The sequence below is a fragment of the Syngnathus floridae genome, chromosome 15 (genome assembly GCF_059516105.1).
Source record: "Syngnathus floridae isolate MCC-2025c chromosome 15, RoL_Sflo_1.0, whole genome shotgun sequence".
Lineage (NCBI taxonomy): Eukaryota > Metazoa > Chordata > Actinopteri > Syngnathiformes > Syngnathidae > Syngnathus > Syngnathus floridae.
Genome location: NC_142427.1, coordinates 10,183,999 through 10,205,869, shown reverse-complemented (window position 1 = coordinate 10,205,869; position 21,871 = coordinate 10,183,999). Strand labels below are relative to the sequence as shown.

The window sequence follows — 21,871 nt, the reverse complement described above, 5'->3', positions numbered from 1 at the left end:
ATTGCTCTTTTCAAAGGTTTATTTATTAAATGGATATCATTTCCAGGCTGACGGTATTATAACATTCAGTCTGTCCGTCTGTACAAAGCTTAGCAAATGACATTTATTACCTCACTGAATTTACAATAAACGTGAGTATGTGGCGTTTTGGAACGGGAATGACGGTGAAAAGTGAGAAACATGATTTCATATGAAAGGAGTACACTTGGTCCACCTCTAAAAAAACAAAAACAAACAAAAAAATAAACATCTTCCCTCACTGGTTACAGTCGTTCTGAATGGCCCCATTTTCCTTTCTGGAAAGCGGTGGCAGTCCGCGCTGCCTCGGCATAAAGTCACCTGTGACATCAACATTAATTTGAGCATCTCAGGAACCAAGGTGACACTGAAGTGAGCACTTGGTGTGAGATCAACAGTATTTCAATAACATTAGCATTAAGCCTTAATGCTAACGCCGTCATGATGAATGCATCGGCGGCTTTTTCTACCTCTACTCTTTAGTCTGTTTTCTTGTCCTTGACTTCCTCGTCGTCTGTGTACTCTGTCGGCTCCTCGCCGGGCTTTAGCAGCTTCCCGATGTAGTCGTATTTAACTGGAATGACGGAAAATGAGACAGGTATTCATAATTGACACTGTTAGCTTGACAGTGAGCAAAGAAATAAAGTCAATATTTGCAGCGGCGGGGCTCCTGTCGACACTCACATGTGAATTGGGCCTCCCACTCGGAGAGGCTCTCCAGCTCCGTGGCATTCAGGTCGGACAAGTCGTCGTGTTCGTCTTTCAGGGCCTCCTTACCCAGGCAGAAGGTGGCCAGGCCTCGGGATGCGTCCCTGCCGGCAAACACTCCGTACGGACCGTCTGGAAAACACGTGATATAATCTAAGAACCTTTCCAAAATTCTTTTTCTTCTTTTTACCTCCTAAATGGATTTTTTGGGGGGCTGCACAAATAAGGATCAAGCAGCTTGTAGTGCAATAACAGAAAAAAAAAAGTTTGCATGAACGCAACGTGAGCTCAATAGTTTTACAATGACTGATCAAAATAAACTGTCATCCATTCATTCATGCCGGTCAGAGGTGACACGCAACAAAGGTTGGAACGCTCAGATGAGATAAACGAGGTGAGCTTCCACCAGAGTGCGCATTTTCCAGGTGGACCTGTCTTGCAAACTAGTGCAACTTTGCATTTGACCACAAGTTCGGAATATTTTGGCAACTCGAATCAGCTCGGAGTTCCTAAATAGTTTTCAGTTTGGTTGCTTTCTTGAAATTCGGCCCAAATAAACAAACGAATGAACGAACAGTGTGTGTCTGTGTTTGCTGATGCAACTCGGGTTAATTTGTCAAACAGTTCACCCTGTTGTTCATTGCTATTTGTTCCTTTATAAGCGGGCTATTTTTATCTTCTACTATGTTATGGAACGGTGATCTAAGTCAGAAAACCTCAAATTGAGAAAGGTCGACCTTTTATGCCCTTTTAATGCTACAACGGGAGTCTCAATAAAACATGCAGCCTGTGTGAAACTATCCAGGAAAGCTTACCCGGCCCATAGAACTTGCTGCCCCTGGTCACGTCGAATACTTTTCCATTGACAGCCATGAGGATTCTGGGACTCTGCAGCCCATCGTAAGGCTTCAACTCGTCTCGGGTGAAGTCTCGCTTTTTCAGTTTGGGCAGCGGCGGCTCCGCTGCTTCCACCTCCAGAGGCTTGTCCCCGCGGAAAATTTTGTACAGCAAGTAAAGACACAAAGCCAGCAGGGCCAGGTTCAAAGGAGACGTGAAAATCTCCTGCAAGATTCCGCCTGAAGTTGTCTCGGGGTCGTCCGCTTCAGCCATGTTGACTCTGTCCGTGTTTTCCTCTGTGTGGGCGTGTCTGGAGAATAGGGGGAAAGTAAAGAGCTTTCAGCCAACCTCGGCCTCGGAATTATGACGCTATTGCAACTCCGTCCAATCGCATAACGTTAGACGCCTGCCAAACTCTTACATAAAATACCATAAATCCGATTAAATTGATGTTAAATGATGGCCGTCATACAAGTCACGTAGCGTGTTTGTGTAAATCACTATGAACACGTGTGTTTAGTTGTGTTATAGTTAACATTTAATGTGTATTGTTAATGCATTCCCAATAAACTTGGTCAATAAACCAGATTACCGTGCAATTAATTGAATATGAATGAAACATACAGAACGCAATAAAGATACGTATTTTCAGGTTTACAAAGGTTATTCACCCAAAGAAAACAATGTAGCTTGTTTTAGTATTCTAGTACGCAACGCTAATTTGATGTTTTGTACTTAATTTTAACAATAACGCGACTTACCGTGCTTTTTCTGTAATAATTAATGAATTTTTAAACAAAAAAAGAGAGAGAAACTGAAATTTCAGTCCAAACAACTCGAGTGCCTGTTTTTGTCTTCCGTCCGGATACAAGCCACCCGTGACGTTTATGTTTAGTTCCTACCTCAATAAACAAAGCTGAGTTTAATACATTTCCCCCCTCGGAAGCACCGTTTCGTTCCTCTTTTCGCATTTAACCAACATTTCATAACATCTCCAATTTTTTTATCATTTTGGAACTATGCTCATTTTGTATTTCTGGAACGTTTTGTAGTTTTGTGCCATTGCGCAACAGGGGAGGGCACGTTCGCAAAGAGCAACCGGCTTAGCTTTGCTTTAGCTCATTTTAGCTTGACAAGGCTGGGCTGAGATGACAAGCGCCTCTTCTGCCACCTTCTCGGCCGTCCAACAAAATATTTCGTAGACGCCCATGTCAACATTACCTTTCGGCTTTTTGCTGCTGCTGTTGTTGTGGAGCGACGATGAAGACGTGTTGAGTTCATCTAGCTGCCTCGTAAGAGCTCGGATTTCCCCTACAGCCAACAGATTTATTTATTGTTTCGTTTTTAGGAAGCTACATAAAAATCACTTAAATTGGAAAAATCGGTTCAAAGTAAACACGAGTGTTGATTTCAGGCCTCGGGATTTATTAATATACCCGAACTGTGTATTTCTCTCGCAACAAATTGCTAACTAAGGTGTGTTTTAAAAACTAAACATTTTCCTTTATACTCCGTTTTAATTAAATAGTTAATAAACGGATTGGTTTGTTACACGGGATTAAAAAGCCACCCTGAAAAGTTAAAAGCATAAAAAACACGAATATCGAGTTAGCTGTAATCCCGTGAAGGGAAAAAGTTGTCATGTATTCTAGACTAAAGATATTTCTCTTTAATAAAATAGACAAAATAGAACATGTTTTGTAGATATTTTTTCCAAGGAAAAAATGATCTGCATGATTTGACATATTTTATTTAGTTAATACTAAGGGAGAAGATTTGTATGTCATTTTGCTTAAGTGCAGGATGCTGAAAATACTCACAATGGACTTTAGTCTAAAACAACACATTGTGTAACTTCCTTTGATTTCGATCTCCAAATACGTTCAGATTCCTTCAAGTGTTATGCATCTTTTTCTTTTCAGAGGCCAGCTCTTTCTTTTTTCCTTACACACTGACTTCCTTCTTCCCTCCACGCGTGATTGAGGAGTATGAGCGGCATGCGCGTGGACGCCAAAGTGGTGATGTTGGGCAAGGAGAGCGTGGGCAAGACCAGCTTGGTGGAGCGATACGTCCACCACCGCTTCCTGGATGGACCTTATCAAAACGTAAGATCCCAGTTTGAATATTTAGCTTGCAGGTTATGAATCTGTGGATTATAAATTGATATTATGAATTTGAAACGTCTTTTTTGTTTGATCTCCTCCTTGCAGACTATCGGTGCCGCTTTTGTGGCCAAACCAATTCAGGTGGGAGACAAAGTGATCACCTTGGGAATATGGGTGAGTCAGGTTCCGCCTTAATGGCCATCTAGCTCAAAGCAGAACCTCTCGTCTTTCCGCTTTATATAACCGTTTCATTCACAAGGACGTTTTTGTTCAGGACACGGCCGGATCTGAACGCTATGAAGCAATGAGCAGAATCTATTACAGAGGAGCCCGGGCAGCCATCGTCTGCTACGGTAAATGGCATGTGCTGACGGCCATTTTATGTTTCATGTCTGCTGGATTTAATAGAATTTTTTTCCGTGGATTTTTAGATCTGACAGACAGCAGCAGTTTCCAGCGAGCTCGTTTTTGGGTGCAAGAACTACAAAACTGCGAAGAGGTACGAGAGCTTCTCTTATTGTGTTTGAACATAATTCATATTTTTCTTTCCAACTGCCATTAGCATTGTAAGATCTACTTGTGCGGTACCAAAAGCGACCTGATCCAAGGAGACCGGAGTCTCCGTCAGATCGACTACCATGACACTCAGGACTTTGTCGAAGGTAAGAAACACGAAGCGCCGACTGAAAAAAGGGGAAACTGGGCTTTCTGAAATTAACTGTCAAATCAGGTTTTAGCGGAAGAACTGAAAAAGTCAAATGCCCTGATTGTAAAATATTTCCTGTGCCGTCACATCCTGAATGACTCTGTAGAGATCGGAGCGCAGCATTTTGAGACCTCCAGTAAAACCGGAAGCAACGTGGGTGAGTCACCGTCACCCGCAGACGTGCTTGCTCACATCTCCACGCTTGAATTTATTTATTCATAGTCCGTCCATTCCTCCAATGATCACATGGGCAACCACGTGCTAATTTTATGAAACACAAAATGGAATGCTCCAGAGCACAAGGGAATTGTTGTTCCCTTGTTGTATGAAATCAAATGAAAAGCAAAGTCTCTTACCGCCACAGATGAGCTGTTCCAGAAGGTGGCCGAGGACTACAACAACGCCACCTTCCAGTACATGACAGGTGAGCTTTCACGTATTCTCTACCTAAAAAGATCTCAGAAAATATTTGAAAATGTTCAAAAGAACACAAACCTAAGACGTTGCGCTGTTTCAGCAGAAGATTCAGGAGTGAACTTGGGCCAGAAGAAAGAGTCATACTTCTACTCATGCTGCAACAGCAACTGACGCCGGACCACAACTGTGGAAGACGACAGAAGGAAATAAAAAAAGAGAGCAAAATGGTCATTTCTTTTGTGCCATGACAAACTGTGTGGAGGCGTCTCTGCTCCCGGGGTGGAGCTTTGAATTAAAGAACATTTCATCCAGAAGAGGATCTCCCGCTCCAAAGCTGTCGATTGAAGACTACTGAGCTGCTGTGATTTTTTTTTTTCTGCTTACCTTTTCAGTGTAATGCAGTTTACAGCCGTCAAGACTGCACATGAAAAGGACCGCTGGCGAATTCAACTTTGTGTCTTGCATCACATGATCAGCTCATCACAGCCTGAGCTGCCTGAATGAAAAACAGTGATTGACCTTTTGACCCTTGTCTGTCAGGCACCCCCACCCCTCCCTTTTTTTGGCGCTGATTTCCTCCAGTGGGAAATTTGGTCAAGAAAAAGACCTCAATGGCACAAAACTGACAAGTCAACCTCAGAATAATGTTAACATCTTTTGACACTCAGCCATCATATGTTTGCGCACTTATTTATTGCCTTTTCAAATCACAGTGCCGGATAATGCTTCAAACAACTGCTTGAATGTTGTAGTTTTTTTTTAAATACAAGCTGTCAAAGAAAAGTTCAAATATAAGCGCTCCTGTGGAATTACAAGTCTCAAAATTTGTCATGAGTCATCCTTAGCTGGGCTTTTTTTTGGGTCATTTCACACATCCAGCTAAACTGTGAAATAAACGATTGTGCATGAAAAAAAAAATCTTTCGCTCTTTTTAAATCAAACTGTTTCTGTAAAATCATATTTTTCAAAAGATTTTAAGTTTGAAAAGATTTTTAATTGTAAAATAATAAGCTGGGGGGGGACACAATATGTTGGCGAGCTTAAATGTGAATTTCTTTTCACACATCAAACGCACAATAGAAAGGTGGTAACACATTATTCAAATGGAAATTTGCCACTTGCAGTTCTACTTTTTATTTTGGCTTCATGATGGAGCAGAAAAAAAATGAGGCCAGTACAAAGTGCTTATTTCACAACATCTCTCTTTCTCTATATATATATTTATATATTTACTGTATATTTTGCGTATGGATGACGGCAAGACGGAACTGACTGGAACGAGATGTTAGTAAGGGGGCGCCCGATCCATTTCTTCAAAATAGCTCCAGGGAGAAGACACTTTTAGGCAGATCGCTCTCACACACACACACACATAATACTTAATTTAGTCTTGAGGACGATACACACGCTCGCACACAGAAGCAACACGGTGGCAGTTGTGCGTCACAATTACAGTAATATAAATAAATGACTACGGCATACACACTGCAACTTAGTGCCATCTCTCTGGTGTTTCAGTGTTAAGACCAGTTTTTTTTTTTTGCCCTCCATAAATGCATCATAGTGGAAATATCTGGACAAAAGTATCGGGACACGACGTAAAAAAATAAAATAAATTGGAAGCACGTAATTATCCAACGTTTCTTGCTCAGGGGAGAGCAAAAGGTTCTTGAAATATCAACGTGAAAGGGACCCTTGACCGATCCCTGATCATTTTTTTGGGGTAAACTGCAAATGAGGACTATAAAAAGAGAAATAAACTAAGCTCAACCACTGAACCGTTAATCGATTAAGGGTCGTGTCCCAATACTTTTGTCCATCTCGCAATTGCCCCCTCATATTCTGAGAAATGTCTTTCGGACTCGAGTGCTATGTCAAGATCCCGCCCGTGATGTTTTGTGATTGGTCACCTTCACATTTGGATGAAGCGCCGTCAAAGGCGCGGCGTTGCGTCGCTCCCTTGATTGGTCCAAAGGTCCAAAATGTCCGCCTGCTGACAGCGTCTAAGGAAGCAACAAGTGTCCAGTGAAACGGGAAAGAACAGTCCAATAGAGGCTGACTTCTGCTCAAGTGGGATTAGGAAGCGTGAGAATCAAAATGAAAGCTGGCTCAAAAACTTTTACACTTCAAATAAATAAATGAAACGGTCTGATGGATAAAAATGATTCCCTGACGAAGGAAGGTCTCCCACCAGGTTGCTGGTGGAGCGCACAACAGCGTCTTATGTGGGTGAGACTGTGTGGTGGGCAGGGCCACCCCTGGCCACCCCCTAGCGGCGCCCCTGGATCATTTGGCCAATTGTTAGGTGTGTAAAAGGCAGACGACAGCTCTCATATTGAGTCTCCTGAGGTGAATGGCTGGCGAACGCTGGAAATGAGGTCATGGTGCAACACCGTGCCAATGAAACATTTGTTATTATTATTTTTTTTTTTACAGTTGTCGCAAATGTGTGCAAAGGGTCCGAGCTTGCGTCGCAAGTGCTTCCTGTAACAGAATAAACGACACGCTACGATTGGGTAGTAACAAACCACTGCGTCACTCCTCTTCTTCTTTCTCCTCATCATCTCTAATCTCCAGATATTCCAGAGCCTCCTCCTCGTCCTCCTCGTTCTCTTCTTCCGGCGTCTCCTCCTCGTCCTCCTCGTAGGAGGAGATGGGCGAGTACTGCGGGAGGTCAAAGCCGCCGCCCGCAGGAGGCGAGGCGGCCGGCGCCGAGACGGGAATGGTAAAGGTGGGAAAGGAGTCCCGGCTGACATCCCGGATCCCGGTGGGGGGCGCGCCGGCGGGTCGGACGCGCGGCACGGTGGACGACGACGGCGGCGTGATGACAGCCATCCCCAAGCCTGACGTCAAGGTCTGGTCGTACTCGCGGATCTCGCCCGGCTCCAGCGGGTGGGGCCCGCACGGATCGTGCTCGGTGCAGGCAAGCTTTCCGTCCAGTTTAGAGATGAAGAGCAGGCCCTCGCGGTGCTGCTCGCAGAAAGAGCTGGGACACGCCTCGCAGAAGGACAGTGCCTCCTTGCCGCAGATGTCGCACTGGTGACGCGGGCACTCCCAGCGGCCTGGCAAGAAGAGCATAAATCATCAATCATTTTGACACCTGCAAAATTATTTTATGGAAGGGGGAAGTTATGCGAACACTGACCGGCGGGCCTCCTGGTGAGGTTGAGGCAGTCAGCGTGGTAGACCTTGGGGCAGCCGGGCTTCTTGCAGGAGACCATCTGGCCTCCGTCGCCGCAGCTGAAACACTCGTCCTCGCGTTCTTTGGTCACCACCACCTTCTTCTTCCTTCTGCCGTGGCCGCGCCGCTTCATCTTGCGGCCTTTGTCGTCCGACGGCGGGTTGTTCTGTTGGAAAACAGCCGGTAGAATACTCAATTCCATAACTGCATCCGAGCTAAAAAAAAGTGAGAAGAAAGAAGCTGACCTTTGGCCTCACGCCGAGGAAGCCGCTGCAGTTGGGCGCGCCGCACTTGCACACCGTCTTGCCGTTGCCCAAACACTCCAGGTTGTAGTTGAAGGTGAGTTCCGTGCCTGAGCACGAGAACATTCAATGAGAATCTGTCCATTTTGTTTCTTCTTATTGTTTTTGTGGAGGAGCCTACCAGCCGGGATGTCCACTAGGGCGAACAGTCCGACGCGCGTGTCGCCGCTCACCGTCCACTTCTGCGTCTCGCAGTTGGGCTGGCAGCAGTGGTTCATGAAGCGAGCCTCGTTCCCTTTCGGACCGGCGTCGATGATACGATCCTAGTCCCAAATCCATCGTGACCACCATTGCTACCTTTGTATTTGCGCCTGCACGTACCTTGTCCAGAGTTAGCATGTAGAAGTTACAGATGTCGTGCTCCTGGGCGTGTCTGATCCTGTTCCGGCACTCCTCCTCGTCGATCACCTCGCCGACGTACTCGCTCACGAACTGGCCCTGGTGGAAAACGTGAGGAAACGCCTCAAGCGACCGCATTGAAGAAGCCGGGTGGGAGGAGCTTGTTCTACCTTCTTGATGTCGTGCACGCAGCGGAGCCCCCAACCTCGAGACAGGGTCCTGAAAATCTCCACCTGGCTGTACTGACGCCTGCTGAACGTCTGGTTGAGGCAGCGCTCGCCGGCAGGGCAAACCTGCGGGCGGGATTGTATTTCTTAGAAATAGAAGCGAATGGAACGGAATATTATTTTTATTTTTTTGGGGCGGCACCTGCGGGTGACATTCGTAGAGCAGCATCCGGTTGATGCACTCCGAGTCTCCGCCGCACGGGTTCTCGTCCGTCGCCTTGCAGTTGCAGCGCGGGATCTCGGACAGGTCGGCCGTGACGATTTGGACCTTCCCTATTGGCCGGTTCACCTGCGGGAGGCGGAGTCAAGACGGGTGAATCCAAGTTGAATGTCATACGGTAGGATTCAAGTTTTGGTGAAGGCATCATTCAGAAAAGTTGACTCAAATTTTTTTCTGTTGTCTGACCTTAATGTGTTTGTACGGCGGCGGCTTCCTGTCGTTCTTCCTGTCCTCTTGAAGCTGCCGAAGCTCCTTCTCGGCCTGAAGCTCGCGAAAGCGTACGGCCGCCTCCTCCAGAGCTGCCGAGGAAGCGCAAATGTCACGATTTGTCCAGACATGGCGGGCGGCGTTTTCTGACCTTTCTTGTAAGTGTTGTCCACGCCTTTGCCCATCTTCTCTCTGCTGTTGGCGTCCACGTCCATGTAGGGAAAGACCCGCGCCTGGTAGGTCCACAGGTAGTCGTTGGAGCCGAAGAAGTGGACGGGGAACTCGCCCACGTCGTGCCTCATGCGCTGGATGTTCTCCGGGATGTTTTTGGGGTGGCTGACCTCGGCGGGCCACCATCTTGGCGCAGAGAGCGGCCAATCAAACACATTTGCTTTCCTGGTGGTTTCCTTTCCGGTTGTGTTACTGACCTGTAGCGTCCCACCTTGACCCACAGAATGTCCTGGTAGCGAGGTTTCTTGCCGGCCTTGCAATCATTGCAGTACCAGCTGCCTTTGGGCATCTCCATGTTCAGACACTCTCGGTGGAAGGCCGCCGGGCAGGACTCGCAGCACAGCAGACTGCCCCCTGCAGGACGATATTATAACAATGTTACTTTTAGTGGCAGCTGTACAATGAAGAATTTTTTTTGGTTCCGGCCCGCCGATTGCTTCATGGTTACCTTCGGTGCAGACGAAACACCAGCTGACGTTCACGTGCTCGTGGTTCTTGACACCGCGCCGCGGCGTGAAGTGGTTAGGGCAGATGATGCTGTTGCTGGAGAGGACCACGCAGCCGGCCGCCATGCACATGTCGTTGGCGTGGTAAGCCACCGGGCAGCGGACGCAGCGGACCAGACGACCTGGCAGCAGTGATAGGTGTGAAGCCAGCAGGGGGCGTGAAGCTAAGAAGCCCGGCAGCGACTCACCTTTGGAGACGGAGGGACTGCCGGGGTTGGCGATGAAGCAGGCGAGGCAGGCGTGGATGGAGCAGCGGAAGCCTCGACTTACGGGCGCAGTGGGCGCGTAGGCGGCGATGCACTCGCCGTGGTAGAACTTGCCGCACACGGGGATCATGCAACGCCGCACGTCCTCGCTACGCTTCTTACACACGAAGCAAGTGTGAACGCCTACGTGATGAGGAGACACTGTTTGCGTTAGCCTTTCTCAAGAAGAAGAAAAAAAAATGTTCTTACCTGACTTGCATTCCGGGCACACAAACTTCCCCTTGGGGGCTTCGGCCAATGAGATGCAGGCCAGGTGAAAAGCGCCGCAGCATTGCCCCTCGCAGAGCAGCAGCTCGCCCGTCTTCTCACACACCTGACAACGCACAAGCTGCCTTTAGAAAGAAAAAACGAAACAACAAAAGGTCGGGCGCCGAATGTGAGGTCACCTGACACACGTTCTCCTTCAAAGAGGCCGGGCCACCTCGGTCACCGATGATCCTCCTGCCTAGTCCGAGCGCGTCGCCACATGACTCGTCTCGGGTGGAGGAGAAGCTCTGGTCCAACATGGAGGCTTCACCCTGGAGAGAAAAATTGAAATAAAAGAATGAAGATCCAAGAATTCTTTGACTGGATGAAATCATTTGCTATACCTCCGACTCGGTTGTGTACTTGAACCCGTCATCCGCTTGAGGAAGATCTGAAAGCGTGCCGTCCGCCTGTTCGGACAGCGCCGGTGCCAGCGCGGGGGGGCTGGCTGGAGTCAGGTGGGTCGCCGTCGCCAGTGACGCGGAAACTACCGGGCTCATCGGTTTTAGAGCGGGAGGATCAGGATCTGAATAGCGTGAGTGAGGTTAAGCTGAATTTTCTTTTCATACCTTTGCAATTGGAAGCTAAAATCCGAAGGAGTGCAAATGATTTTCACTGACCTGTTTCAGGAGCATCGTACGAGCTGCTCTTCACAATTTTGAGCTGTCAAAAAAAAAATCAAATATAAATCTTTGCAAAAACTATTATGCTCAGTTTTGATTTTATAATAATAATAAGCAGAATTTGATGTAGCGGCCATTTTAAGTGCCCAGAGGCCAGTACCTTCTTCTTCGGTCCGGCCGAGGCCTCAGCTTCGAGACAATATTCCAGGATCTTGGGAGTTGGTTTCCTCTTCCGCTTCTTTTGCAGCTTGCCTGGAAGGAAAACGTCACAAGAATGTTGACGGATGACGACCGGAGCCAGCAGAGGTTATCGTCATCTCACGGTCGTCTCTGGCGAGGTCTTCCATCGGTGGCGGTTCGGCGTCAGTCTCGGGAGGCGGGGTCAAGGTGTCGATGGAAAGCGCCGGCGCTTCCTGCGGGGATGCGTTTTGGGCACTGGGGATTTGGAGTTCCGTGGTGAGGGTGATTTCCTCCGGAGGTGGAGTCTGCATTTCAGGAAGTGCGTTCAAGGATGGAGGCTCCAGGTTCTTGTCCACTACAGGTGCTTGAGATGAAAGTGCTTGGTTGTCCTAAGGGGAGCGCCAGATTTGAACTTTGTTTATACAGAATCTTATTTTTTCTCCTTCTTAACTTACCATTGAAATTGTTGGAAGAGGCTTTTTAGATTTCTTCTTGGAGGAAAAGATCTGCTCATACTCTTCAGTCCATTCTAGGAGCCTCTTGCTTGGTTTCCGCACTCGTTTATTGGCTAAAAGATGTCAAAATGTTTCAATACACAGAATTGAGCAATGTTGAGATAAAAAAATATATATATATATTTACAATGGCCAAAGGAGTACCACAGGGATACGTACATGTCCCCTTTTGGTTTGACTCAGAATTGAGTCAAGAGTTAAAACTTCTGAGAACTGTAGCATTGTTCGAAAATAATAATCTTGAAGATCATTCCTTACCAGATAAATCGTCATGGCCTTCTCGGGTGTTACGGGCCAGGCTGGTCTTGGCTTTGGTGCAGTTGGAGACAAAGTCATTCATCTGTTCAAAGTCTCCGCCCCACCTCAACAATCCTTCATCGTTGCCAGCCTGGCCCTCCCAGTGGCAGGCCTGGACATCCAACAGGGATCGGACCTTCGACGAGTAATCTAGTACAGAGGAAATGTCAATCCCCAGCAAGGATCCCACGCCTGGGTAGCCGGGTCCAGACCCGGCAGGCCAACTAGGCACTTTGCGGTCAGCTTTACTCTTCATCCAAGTGGAGCTGCTCCTTCTCTTATAAGGCCCCCTTCTACTTGTGTCCACGTACGGACGAAAATCTGGATCCTCATTCACGATGGATTGTTGTCCTTCGAGTGGAGCCGTCCCAGGTATCACCGAGGGTTCTTTCTTGACATGGGCACTTGGCGGTCCAATCTCCAGTTCCAAGGGAGCCCCGTCGCGCTCTCGAGTGTCATGCATGTCTTTCATCATCATAAGAAAAGTGCTGAACTTGTAGTTCATGTCCGGTTTGAAGGCGAGGGCTTTGCCGTTGGCTTCGTCGGTCAAGGATTGGAAGGAGACCTCCTTAGTGTTTTTCAAAGCATTCATAAAAGAAAATGGCGACGACAAAGAGGTGCTTTGGTTCGCCTCCTTTGTTTTTACATTGGAGGTGAGGGGGATGAAGTCCATTGGTGGCGTTGAAGACACTGAAAGCACTTCCTCTTCACTCTTGACTTCGGTGGAATTGGAATAGATCGAGGGAGGGCTTTTACAACTGGACACGGTGTCCTGATCAGAGTCACAATGTTGGGCCGGTTTGACTTTACTGCTCAGGTCCAAATTGTTTTCTGGGTCCTGAGAACGGTTGGTCTGGTTTTTGCTATGACGCAAGAGTTCTTTCTGAGCAGCCTTCCTTTTGGCTTTTCCATGCTTCAGCTTTTGCAGGACCTTCATGGTTTTCAGTGCTCTCGACATCAGTCGGTTGCTGGCTGGAAGATGGGCGGGCGGAAGAACTTCTGGTAATTTATCAGTGATGGGTTTTGATGTAAGATAATTGGTCTCGGGGGATGATGGTTCTTTCCCAGATTCGGAATTTTGATCATGTTGAGAGGGCACAGGGGTTGCGATGTGCACCAAACAAGGTTGCTGAGAACTTTGTGAAAGATCGCAAGAAATTGGAGCACACTTTGCTTCCGTCTCCGATTCTGAACAGTCAGCATCTTTTCTGGACACACTGTTTCTGGAAACAATTGTCTTCTCACATTTGTCTTCAGTATTTGAAAATACATATTTGTCTTCAGTGCATTTAGAAACACTTATGTCTTCAGTTTTGGAATCAGTCATTCTGGACATATCTTTATCTTCACTTCCACAAATATTTTTGTCTTCATTCCGTCTGAAAACATGCTGGTCTTCAGCAATTCGGAAAACTATTTTGTCTTCCCTATTTCCAGACACACTCTTGTCTTTATTATTTTGACACACATTTTTACCCACAAGAAGTTTGTGTCCACTATGAGTCGAAAAACTTTGGCCATCATCATTTTTTCTAAAAATATGCTTGTCTTCACCGTCTTTGTGATCACCATTTATAGACACAATTTTGTCCTCGTTTTTTCTCAAAACATTTTTGTCTTCACTGATTCTGGAAAATTCTGGAAAAGGGGTTTCTTCACCATACCCGGACACAGCTTCATTTTTCCCGGAAGGCCTTTTGTCCTCCCTATTTCTAGAAACATTTTTGTACACGCTTTTGTCTTGGCGATTTCCAGAAACACTTTTATCTTTGGTATTGCCCAAAAGACTCTTGCCATTGGTATTTCCAGACACACTTTTGTCTTCACTGTTTTGAGAAATGTTATTGTCCACACTATTTTGAAAGATACTTGCTGCTCGGTCCATCTGGTCTGACTTCGAGGAGGGGTGAGCAACTGTTCTTTGGGGTTCATTTGTCTCTGGACATCCAGTTTGGTCGTTTTGGCTCGGAGTACTTTGAGACTTCAAGTAATTCTGAATATTGGTGTCTTGGCGCATCAATTTAACAAATGGTAGTTTGCAGTGGGCAATCAGAGCATCGTGAAGGTCTGGTGAGACATCAGTCTTGGTATTGACTTCCCTTTCTTCTGTCTGGTAAAGAGCAATTTTTTGACTGGTGCTCCATTGACATGGATCACTTTGACTATTGAACGTTACATCGGGTCGCTTGCTGATACTTTTAACGGGTGTGCTACTTGAAGGCCTCGGACTTTTGTGTTTAGAATTAGGAATCAGTTGTCCGCCCTTTAAAGAAGCAGACTTCTCAGTGGACCTACGAGAATCCACAGACGCTTGTGAGGATCCCTGGGGATCAGAGGAATTCCGGTTTTGCAGTTTTTGGGACGATACTCGAGGGTCGGAAGAATCCAATGACTGCTTATGTGATGATCTTTGGACCTCAGATGGATGCGGTGATTTCTGCTTATGTGATGTTCCACGCGGGTCAGAGGAAACCTTGGAGTCGTGTTTTTGAGATGAATCAGCTGACTTCAGCTTGTGAGACGAAACTGGAGGATCAGAAGAATACTTACAACTCTGCTTTTTTGACGATGCTTGGGGGTTGGAGAAATGCCGATACTCCAGCTTTTTTGACGATACCCCAAAGTCGGAAAAATCCATCAACTTCTTCTTATGGGGTGATTTTTCAGGCTCAAACAAATCTATTGATTTCTTCTTATGCGATGGTCTACAAGGGTCAGAAGAATCCTTGGCTATCTGCTTCTGTGGTGACCCAGGGGGATCAGAAAAACTTACTGCCTTCAGCTTTTGTGACAAAATTCGAGTGTCAGAAGAGTCCCTGGACTCCTGCCTTTGTGATGATCCTCGAGGTTTCGAGGAATCCATTGACTTCAGCTTCGGTGACAAAACTCGAGTGTCAGAAAAATACTTCAACTCCTGCTTTTGCGACAATTGTCTCCGGTCAGAAGAACCCAAGGACTCGTGCTTTTTTGACACTTCACGAGAGTCACAAGCAGCCGTGGACTTTGTCTTATGTGACGATCCTCGATGATCAAGCGAATCTCTGGAATTCTGCTTTAGTGGCGAAGCTTGAGGGTCAGAAGAAGCCACTGACTGCTGCTTCTGTGACGATCGATGGGCATCTGAGGAATCGACTAACTTCTGATTTTGGGATGATCCTTGAGGTTGAGAAGAATTTGCTGACTTCTGCTTTTGGGATGATCCTTGAGGTTGAGAAGAATTCATTGACTTCTGCTTTTGGGATGACTTTTGAAGGTCTGAAGTGTGTAGGGATTTCTGCTTTTGTGATGATTCTTGAGAGTGAGGCTTCTTCTGGGGTGATCCTCGAGAGTGAGAAAGCAGTGACTTCGGCTTTTGCGATGATCCGTGAAGGTCAGAAAAGTGGCGGGACTCCAGTGTTTGCGATGATCTTTGAGGGCTGGAAGAATCCATCGCCTTCCACTTTGGTGACACTATTTGGAGGTTCGAAGATTCTCTGAACTCCTCCTTGTGTGACAATCTTTTCAGACCAAAAGAATCCACTGACTTCTGCTTTTGGGACGATCCTCGATGGTCAGACAACTCTAGAAATTTCTGCTTTTTTGATGAGCCTTGAGTGTCTGACAAATCCCTGGACTCAGTTTGATGAGGAAAAGAATCCTTTGACCCCATTATTGACAATGCTTGAAGTCCAAAATCACTGACTGAGTTCTGCTTTTGAGATCCTTGAGGGTCAAAACAATCCTTGGACTTTTGTGACCATGTTTGGTGGTGATTCAAAGAATCCCTTGACCTCTTTTTTGAGACTCTTTCTGGGCCAAAATAATCGACTGACTTCTGCTTTTGAGACGATTCTCGAGATTTAGAAGAATTCCTTGGCTCGTGCTTTAGTCCTTGACGGTCAGAAGAATCCACGCATTTTTGCTTTTGCGGTGATTTTTGAAGGTTTGAAGAAGTCACTGATTTTTCCTTTTGTGACAATGATCCAGGATAAAAAGAATTTTGTACTGATTTTTGAGGGCACAAAGAATCTGCACTTTTCTGTTTTTGTGATGATCCTAGAAGGACAGAAGAATCCGTGGATTCCCGTTTTTTTGACAATCGTTGAGTATCAGAAGAATCGACGGATTTCTGCTTCTGTTGATCAGAAGCATCGACAAACTTCTCCTTTGGGGTTGATTTTGAAGAATCAGAATAATCCACTGACCTCTGCTTTCGTGGGAATATTTGAGAGTCAGAAGAATCCCTGGACTCCTTTTGTGACAATCCTTCTGGGCCAAAACAATCCACTAACTTCTGTTTTTTGGATAAACGTTGAAGTGATTCCACCGATTCCTGCTTTTGAGGCAATTCTTGATGGTCAGAAGAAGCCACAGATTTATGTTTTTGTGATATTCTTCCGGGGTCAGATGAATCCACTGACTTATGCTTTTGGGGCAATCCCCGAGAGTCTGATGAAGATTTATTCTTTTGACTAGACCCTCGAGTGTCAGAACAATTCCTAGACTCGTGGTTTTGTGACAGACCTTTAGAGTAAGAGGACTCCACAGATTTCTGCTTTTGTGACAACCCTCGAGGATCAGAAGACAATACCGACTCTTGTTTTTGTGCCAAAACCCGAGAGTCCGAAACATCTTTCAACTCTTGAGGGTCAAAACGACCCTCAGATTGGCGATTTTGCGAAGATCCAGAAGGTTCAGAAAAGACCACGGACTCTTGCAATTGTGACAATCCGAGAGGATCGGAAAAATCCGTCGACTGCTGGTGTTGTGGCGACAGCTCAACAGTACCTTTGGAAGGTTTGTTAGCTACAATGGTATTTTTAGAGTCCAACTGCCACAACTGCTCAGACACCAGCTTTGTTCCGCTAGTTACCAATCCAGCCTGTTCATCTTGCCCAGAGAGGGAGGCGGAATCCTCTTGAGCCATGATGTTTTTATTAACAGCGGAGATCTTTTTCTTGCTGAGCAGATTGCTGAAAAGTGTAGGATCTGATCGATCCGGACTAACAGTTTTAGGTCGCCTGTCTTTGCCTGATTTAGTGAACCACAGACCACTTTGCATCTCTGGTTGTTTTTTTTCCTCCTTGGCGACATTAGCAGGTGAATGAGTCGATGTAGTTTGACGTTCAAGTGCTTTAGGACACAAAATCTTAGGGACCGAGTCAAGGTCCGAATAAGGGCACTCTACATTCTTATCTGATTGGTTGGTGCTATTATGTCGTCTCTTTTTCGACTGCTTATTTGAGGAGTTCAAGTCTTCCCGCTTGTCAGAAGACTTCTTTAAAGTGCCTTTGTTATTTTCTACTGGGGATGATACCTGGGAAGATGATCCATTGATTGTGTGCGAATTTTCCAGAAGGTTGGAGATTGCCGTGGGGCCAGAAAGTGAAACAGATGGACAGGACTTGGTCACCATTGAGGAATTGTCCATGGTTAAAGAGTCTATGTTGGGTCTTTGCTGGAGAATACGTTCGGCTTCAGCCACGCTGAATTTCCAAGATGCCTCATAGCGTTTAGCGATCTGTGGAAAGAGAGAATCAGTGAAGATCCAGATTGGATTGTTGCCTACAGCAATTATTTAGACACAAAGAAAAAAATTACCGTGTATTTCTGCCCCCTTTGCTTGGCCTTCCGACGCAACTGCGCAAGCTGCTCGAATTGAAAGCCTCCGTGAAAAATATGAGTTGATTTATCTTCCACCCAGGCTTGTTCCTCTGGTTCCCCAAAAGTCCTGATGTAGTAGAGCCGACACGGCCGATCACTGGGCTCTTTAAAAAGTCACAATGATCAGTCAGCGTCCAAACGACAAGACAACTTTAAACTTTACTGGCTCACCTTTCACCCTGTGATAGACTCCCTTCGCGGGGTCAACAATCACCTCGCACGGCCACCATGGCCGTCTGTTGAACTTAGCCCAAATGACCTCGCCCTCTAGAAACTTGACGGGTGGGACAGAGCTTCGTTTCATGTCGCTCTGCTGTCGACCATGCAAAAAAAAAAAACAGCCATGAAACATTTATATGTTCAGTATAATACTTAATACTAATTTAATACTTCATTTTTTTTCCCACCTATCAAGGCCATCTAATTAGCTAAACTGAGACTAATACAAAAGACTGTGTAGATAAAGTTGAGTATTTACGACAGGTTTAGTGGAGATGGTGCTCCATTTAAAAAAAAAAAAAAAAAAAAAAGATGGAGGATTGCAACTGGAATAGCACTTGCCATCAAATGCCTGGAGGGGCTGTCGCCAAACAGGAAGAGGTCCGTGTCGCTCTCCCAGTCGTCGTCGGAAACATCCCAGTACCTTCGGCGAAAGCCCGACGACTGAGACCGGGTGATGACTTTTGCTGATGAAACATTTGTATCCTTGGGTGCCGAGTGCGAATCCACAGAGGCGGACTGAAGCTCATTCTCTGGAGTCTTGTGTTTATCCCGAGAGTCTGTGACGGCGAGGTACGTCGCCTCCCGCTTGTCACAGTCGTCGTTGTCCTCGTCCTCAAACAAGGAGGATTCAAAGTGAAGGAGGCCATTTGCGAAGGGGCTGCTGCTATCGAGAGAGAAGGCCGGGCTTGCCGGGCACGAGAAACAACCATCAGTCTTCCTTTCTGACACACTGGGACTGCTACAGGTGGCTGCCGGCTCCTCTTTGGAGCTTTGGACCTCGGTTTGTTTTGCAAAACTGCCGTCGTAGTAATCCCTGTCCACCCAAGAGTCCCGCTCCGACTCCTTTTCATCGGACCCCCAATCCCAGCTCTTACCTGGGCGAGCGGGCAGAACTAAGTCGGGCTGGCTCACCATGGTGGTGAGGTGCTGCAGCCTCCTCAGGGGGCTGTAGGTGGATGAGGGGGGCGAGGGGTCCCTTTGCGCAAAACCGTAGAGGGATGCGCGCTGCAGGGAGGAGGCGGCGGCGGACATGTTTGGGCGGGGGCCGTTATTGTGGTTGGATCGAGGATGGCGGGAGACGTCGCAAGCAGGGCTTCTAGGGCGGCTGGACTCCCGGCTTGGGCCTGCATGTGGCCCACTCATGCTGGCAAGCTTCCTCCCTGGAACGGGAACAATGACATCAGTTATTTAATTAATACCCAACATGGGGGTCAGTAAGATTAAAGGTGGTTGGTTGCAAATGATTCACCAATGTATTCATCTGCCGCGGTCTGGCGCCAACTACTGGCCAGGAGGTCATTGTCATTTATTTTTGCCTTAAGCATCAGTGGTTGGTATCGGTAGTCTCCACAATATCAGATATTATATATATATTGTTCTAGAGTTTCACCGTGTGTCTTGAAAAAAAATGTTATGGTGAATTACAATAAAAAAAGATGATATTAACTAATTTAATAGACTAATTTGAGCAGAAAATCACGACTCTGTAGAAAACTACTGCCAATCATATCGTCGTCTTCTCCTTTGGTGTGCGCAGCTTGGGAAACCTCGCCTTGAGGTGAAGATGACAAGAAAAGCCATCATTGTGTGTCAAATGACAACTGGACTGGGTGACATCTTGGGAGACATGTTTTGTTTGTGGCTGGTGCAGCCATTACGGGATGAGAGGTCCATGTGATGAAGATCATGTCATGCGTTTGTATGTATTATGTGAGCGTGTTTGTGTGTATGTGCTGCATGAGGACACACACTCACGGATGCATTAAAATGGCCCTCATTGTGCGTGTGCGCGTGCCACTGCGTGTGCAAATGCACGTTTGACACTGTGTCTATCTGTAGTGTGTGGTGTCAAAATACAACAAAACATGCAACAGAGGACGACGCCAGAAACACACACGCGCGCGCACGCAGATCGGATAGACTTGTGTCTATGCGTGCGCGCGCATCAGTGTGGTTAGAGAGGCACGTAAAAAAAAAAAAAAAATCACGCAAAACGCGGCCGAACGCGACATCCGGGACGAGTTTCTTACCATTCCCATGTCAAGCAGCTTCCGCGCGAGCCCCGCCGCCTCCATTGTGCCTCCTAAATAAGGCAATTCTCGGATTTTTGACAGCGGATGAGCGCGACAGGAGAGTCCCGGCGGCGGCACTACTAGGCCCGGATCCCGAGGAGCACTCACCCTCCCTCCCTCCTCCGCCTCTTCTTCCACCACCCTCCTCCTCCTCCTCTTGCTCCAACACCTCCCCTCTAATATATGCTCCTGCAAGACAAATGTGCCCCCACTCTATTTGGTACACAACTTTCGAACATAAACGTGGATTTTATCGGACACAAACGTCCATTTCCTGGCTACAAACAGCACCTTCCCACATGTGCCCACCTCGCCTTAACGAGCCGTCAATCACGAGCAGTCGTCGGCGGTGACGTCACGCGCCGAACTTCCACCCAGCCGTCATGTTGATCTTCATCAAAAGATCAAGATTCACACTCAAGACGAAAACACGCGTGAAGCCATATTGCATCTCGTCTCCCTTTTCTTCCCTGCGACGAGGACTTGAGTTCAGTGGCCGCACACCCTTCAAAATGGAGTCCTCCACTCCACTCTCACGGGAGGTGACGGTGGAGGGAGAGACGGGGGGGTGGGGGGTGACAAGCGAACAAATAGGCCCACAAAGTGTTAACACGCGTGGGTTTGAACGTCGGGGCAAGACTGACAATATGGATCCCTGCAACTAACGCGAATGCACTTGAACGCATTCGCACCGCGACATTGAATAGCGGAAGCGGCGTAAATCGCAAAATGGCAACCTTCCTCCTCTCACAAACTCGAACCTTATTGTTAGGGGGTGGAAAAAACACGACGACGCGAATTAACTGCGCGTACACGCACGGCGCGCAGATGCGCTTGTTCACCGCCGTCGTGACGAAACTCGCGTGTTTTGAGACATTCGGTAGGGGGGTCATTTGCGGCAAGGAAGGGAAAAGGTTGAGAAAGGGAAGAGGGGAGAAAGTCGCCGCCGCGCACAGGCTGACAAGAGAGGGCCCGTAGCACAGTCGGAGTGGGGCGGGCTGAGCTGAGCTGCGGGACATCACTGCCCCCTGTTGGTAGACGCGCGCAATTGCAGGGGTAGCCGCTGTGAGTGCAGGCCGAGCTGCCTCGACTTGTTATTGAGGTCAAAGCAGGCTGATAAGAGTTACTAATCCCTTGTTGGGGATCTTGCTAGCTAATAACTAAAGCTAACTTGCAGCTTTGCTCAAAAATGTAATATGAGTAATATGATTATTAGTAAGTTTACTTCATGGCAAACCATGATTTCACCAAACTTTATATATAGATCAGAAATGGGCAACTTCAATGCTGGAGGGTTTTTAAGCAGTACTACTGGGGGGGGGGGGGCATATAAGACCACACACCCAGATGTATTACAAAATTGCTATTTTAAATATGGACAAAACATATGCATACTGTGTGTGCAAAGTATGCGCCCTTAAGATATTTCATTTTTGATTATACATTTCTAAATTTCACAATAGGGCCAGTGTAGCACTTTTTTCTCAAGCTTGCATTTAGAACTCATGGACTCTAGAGGGAGCCAGAGCACCTCGAATGAGACGCTATAGATTCAGGCACTTGGTTTGGACCCATAAATCTTTTTTTCCTCTTTTGCCGGATTTGAAATCCACACCAGTAGCGGGTTTTGGCACGGGTATTTTTTTTTTTTTTACATCACGTGGGGTGCGGCCTCCCCAAAAGATAGGTGGTGGGTTCAATCCTGAAGCCTGGTGATGATCATGTCCAAGAGTCCTTGAGCAAGACACTGAAGTTTGTTTTTCTGCCAGTAGGGCCTGGCAGCACCATTCATGGCAGCATCAA

The 21,871-nt window shown here is 47.0% G+C and overlaps 3 protein-coding genes across 6 annotated transcripts; 1 reads left to right on the top strand and 2 right to left on the bottom strand.

Moving 5' to 3' along the window:
- Window position 1: 1 nt before the first annotated feature.
- Window positions 2-2,804, bottom strand: pgrmc1 (progesterone receptor membrane component 1). Of its 2 annotated transcripts, none has more exons than XM_088398262.1 (5): window positions 2,785-2,804; window positions 1,542-1,873; window positions 703-858; window positions 489-592; window positions 2-339 (listed from the first exon to the last, which is right to left on the bottom strand). In XM_088398262.1, exons 2-4 carry the CDS (start codon window positions 1,834-1,836, stop codon window positions 498-500), a joined length of 546 nt encoding a protein of 181 aa, XP_088254388.1. In that variant the 5' UTR covers window positions 1,837-1,873; window positions 2,785-2,804; the 3' UTR covers window positions 2-339; window positions 489-497. The 2 variants fall into 2 exon arrangements, with proteins under 2 accessions (XP_088254388.1, XP_088254387.1); XM_088398261.1 differs by lacking the exon at window positions 2,785-2,804 and adding an exon at window positions 2,325-2,429.
- rab24 (RAB24, member RAS oncogene family) lies at window positions 2,471-5,600 on the top strand. Of its 2 annotated transcripts, none has more exons than XM_088398259.1 (9): window positions 2,471-2,855; window positions 3,486-3,668; window positions 3,774-3,842; window positions 3,943-4,021; window positions 4,100-4,167; window positions 4,231-4,330; window positions 4,481-4,531; window positions 4,739-4,798; window positions 4,892-5,600. In XM_088398259.1, the coding sequence occupies exons 2-9, from the start codon at window positions 3,552-3,554 to the stop codon at window positions 4,960-4,962; spliced, it is 615 nt and encodes a 204-aa protein (XP_088254385.1). In that variant the 5' UTR covers window positions 2,471-2,855; window positions 3,486-3,551; the 3' UTR covers window positions 4,963-5,600. The 2 variants fall into 2 exon arrangements, with proteins under 2 accessions (XP_088254385.1, XP_088254386.1); XM_088398260.1 differs by having other exon boundaries at window positions 2,474-2,855; window positions 4,895-5,600.
- nsd1b (nuclear receptor binding SET domain protein 1b) lies at window positions 5,468-20,175 on the bottom strand. Of its 2 annotated transcripts, none has more exons than XM_088398256.1 (24): window positions 20,027-20,175; window positions 18,336-19,156; window positions 17,946-18,087; window positions 17,712-17,878; window positions 12,093-17,631; window positions 11,775-11,887; window positions 11,462-11,708; window positions 11,300-11,391; window positions 11,137-11,179; window positions 10,861-11,042; window positions 10,657-10,788; window positions 10,460-10,583; window positions 10,193-10,393; window positions 9,947-10,126; window positions 9,696-9,852; window positions 9,419-9,624; window positions 9,247-9,359; window positions 8,983-9,129; window positions 8,784-8,906; window positions 8,596-8,712; window positions 8,396-8,537; window positions 8,218-8,324; window positions 7,937-8,138; window positions 5,468-7,853 (listed from the first exon to the last, which is right to left on the bottom strand). In XM_088398256.1, exons 2-24 carry the CDS (start codon window positions 19,137-19,139, stop codon window positions 7,327-7,329), a joined length of 9,807 nt encoding a protein of 3,268 aa, XP_088254382.1. In that variant the 5' UTR covers window positions 19,140-19,156; window positions 20,027-20,175; the 3' UTR covers window positions 5,468-7,326. The 2 variants fall into 2 exon arrangements, with proteins under 2 accessions (XP_088254382.1, XP_088254384.1); XM_088398258.1 differs by having other exon boundaries at window positions 17,946-18,084.
- Between the last annotated feature and the right edge of the window lie 1,696 nt (window positions 20,176-21,871).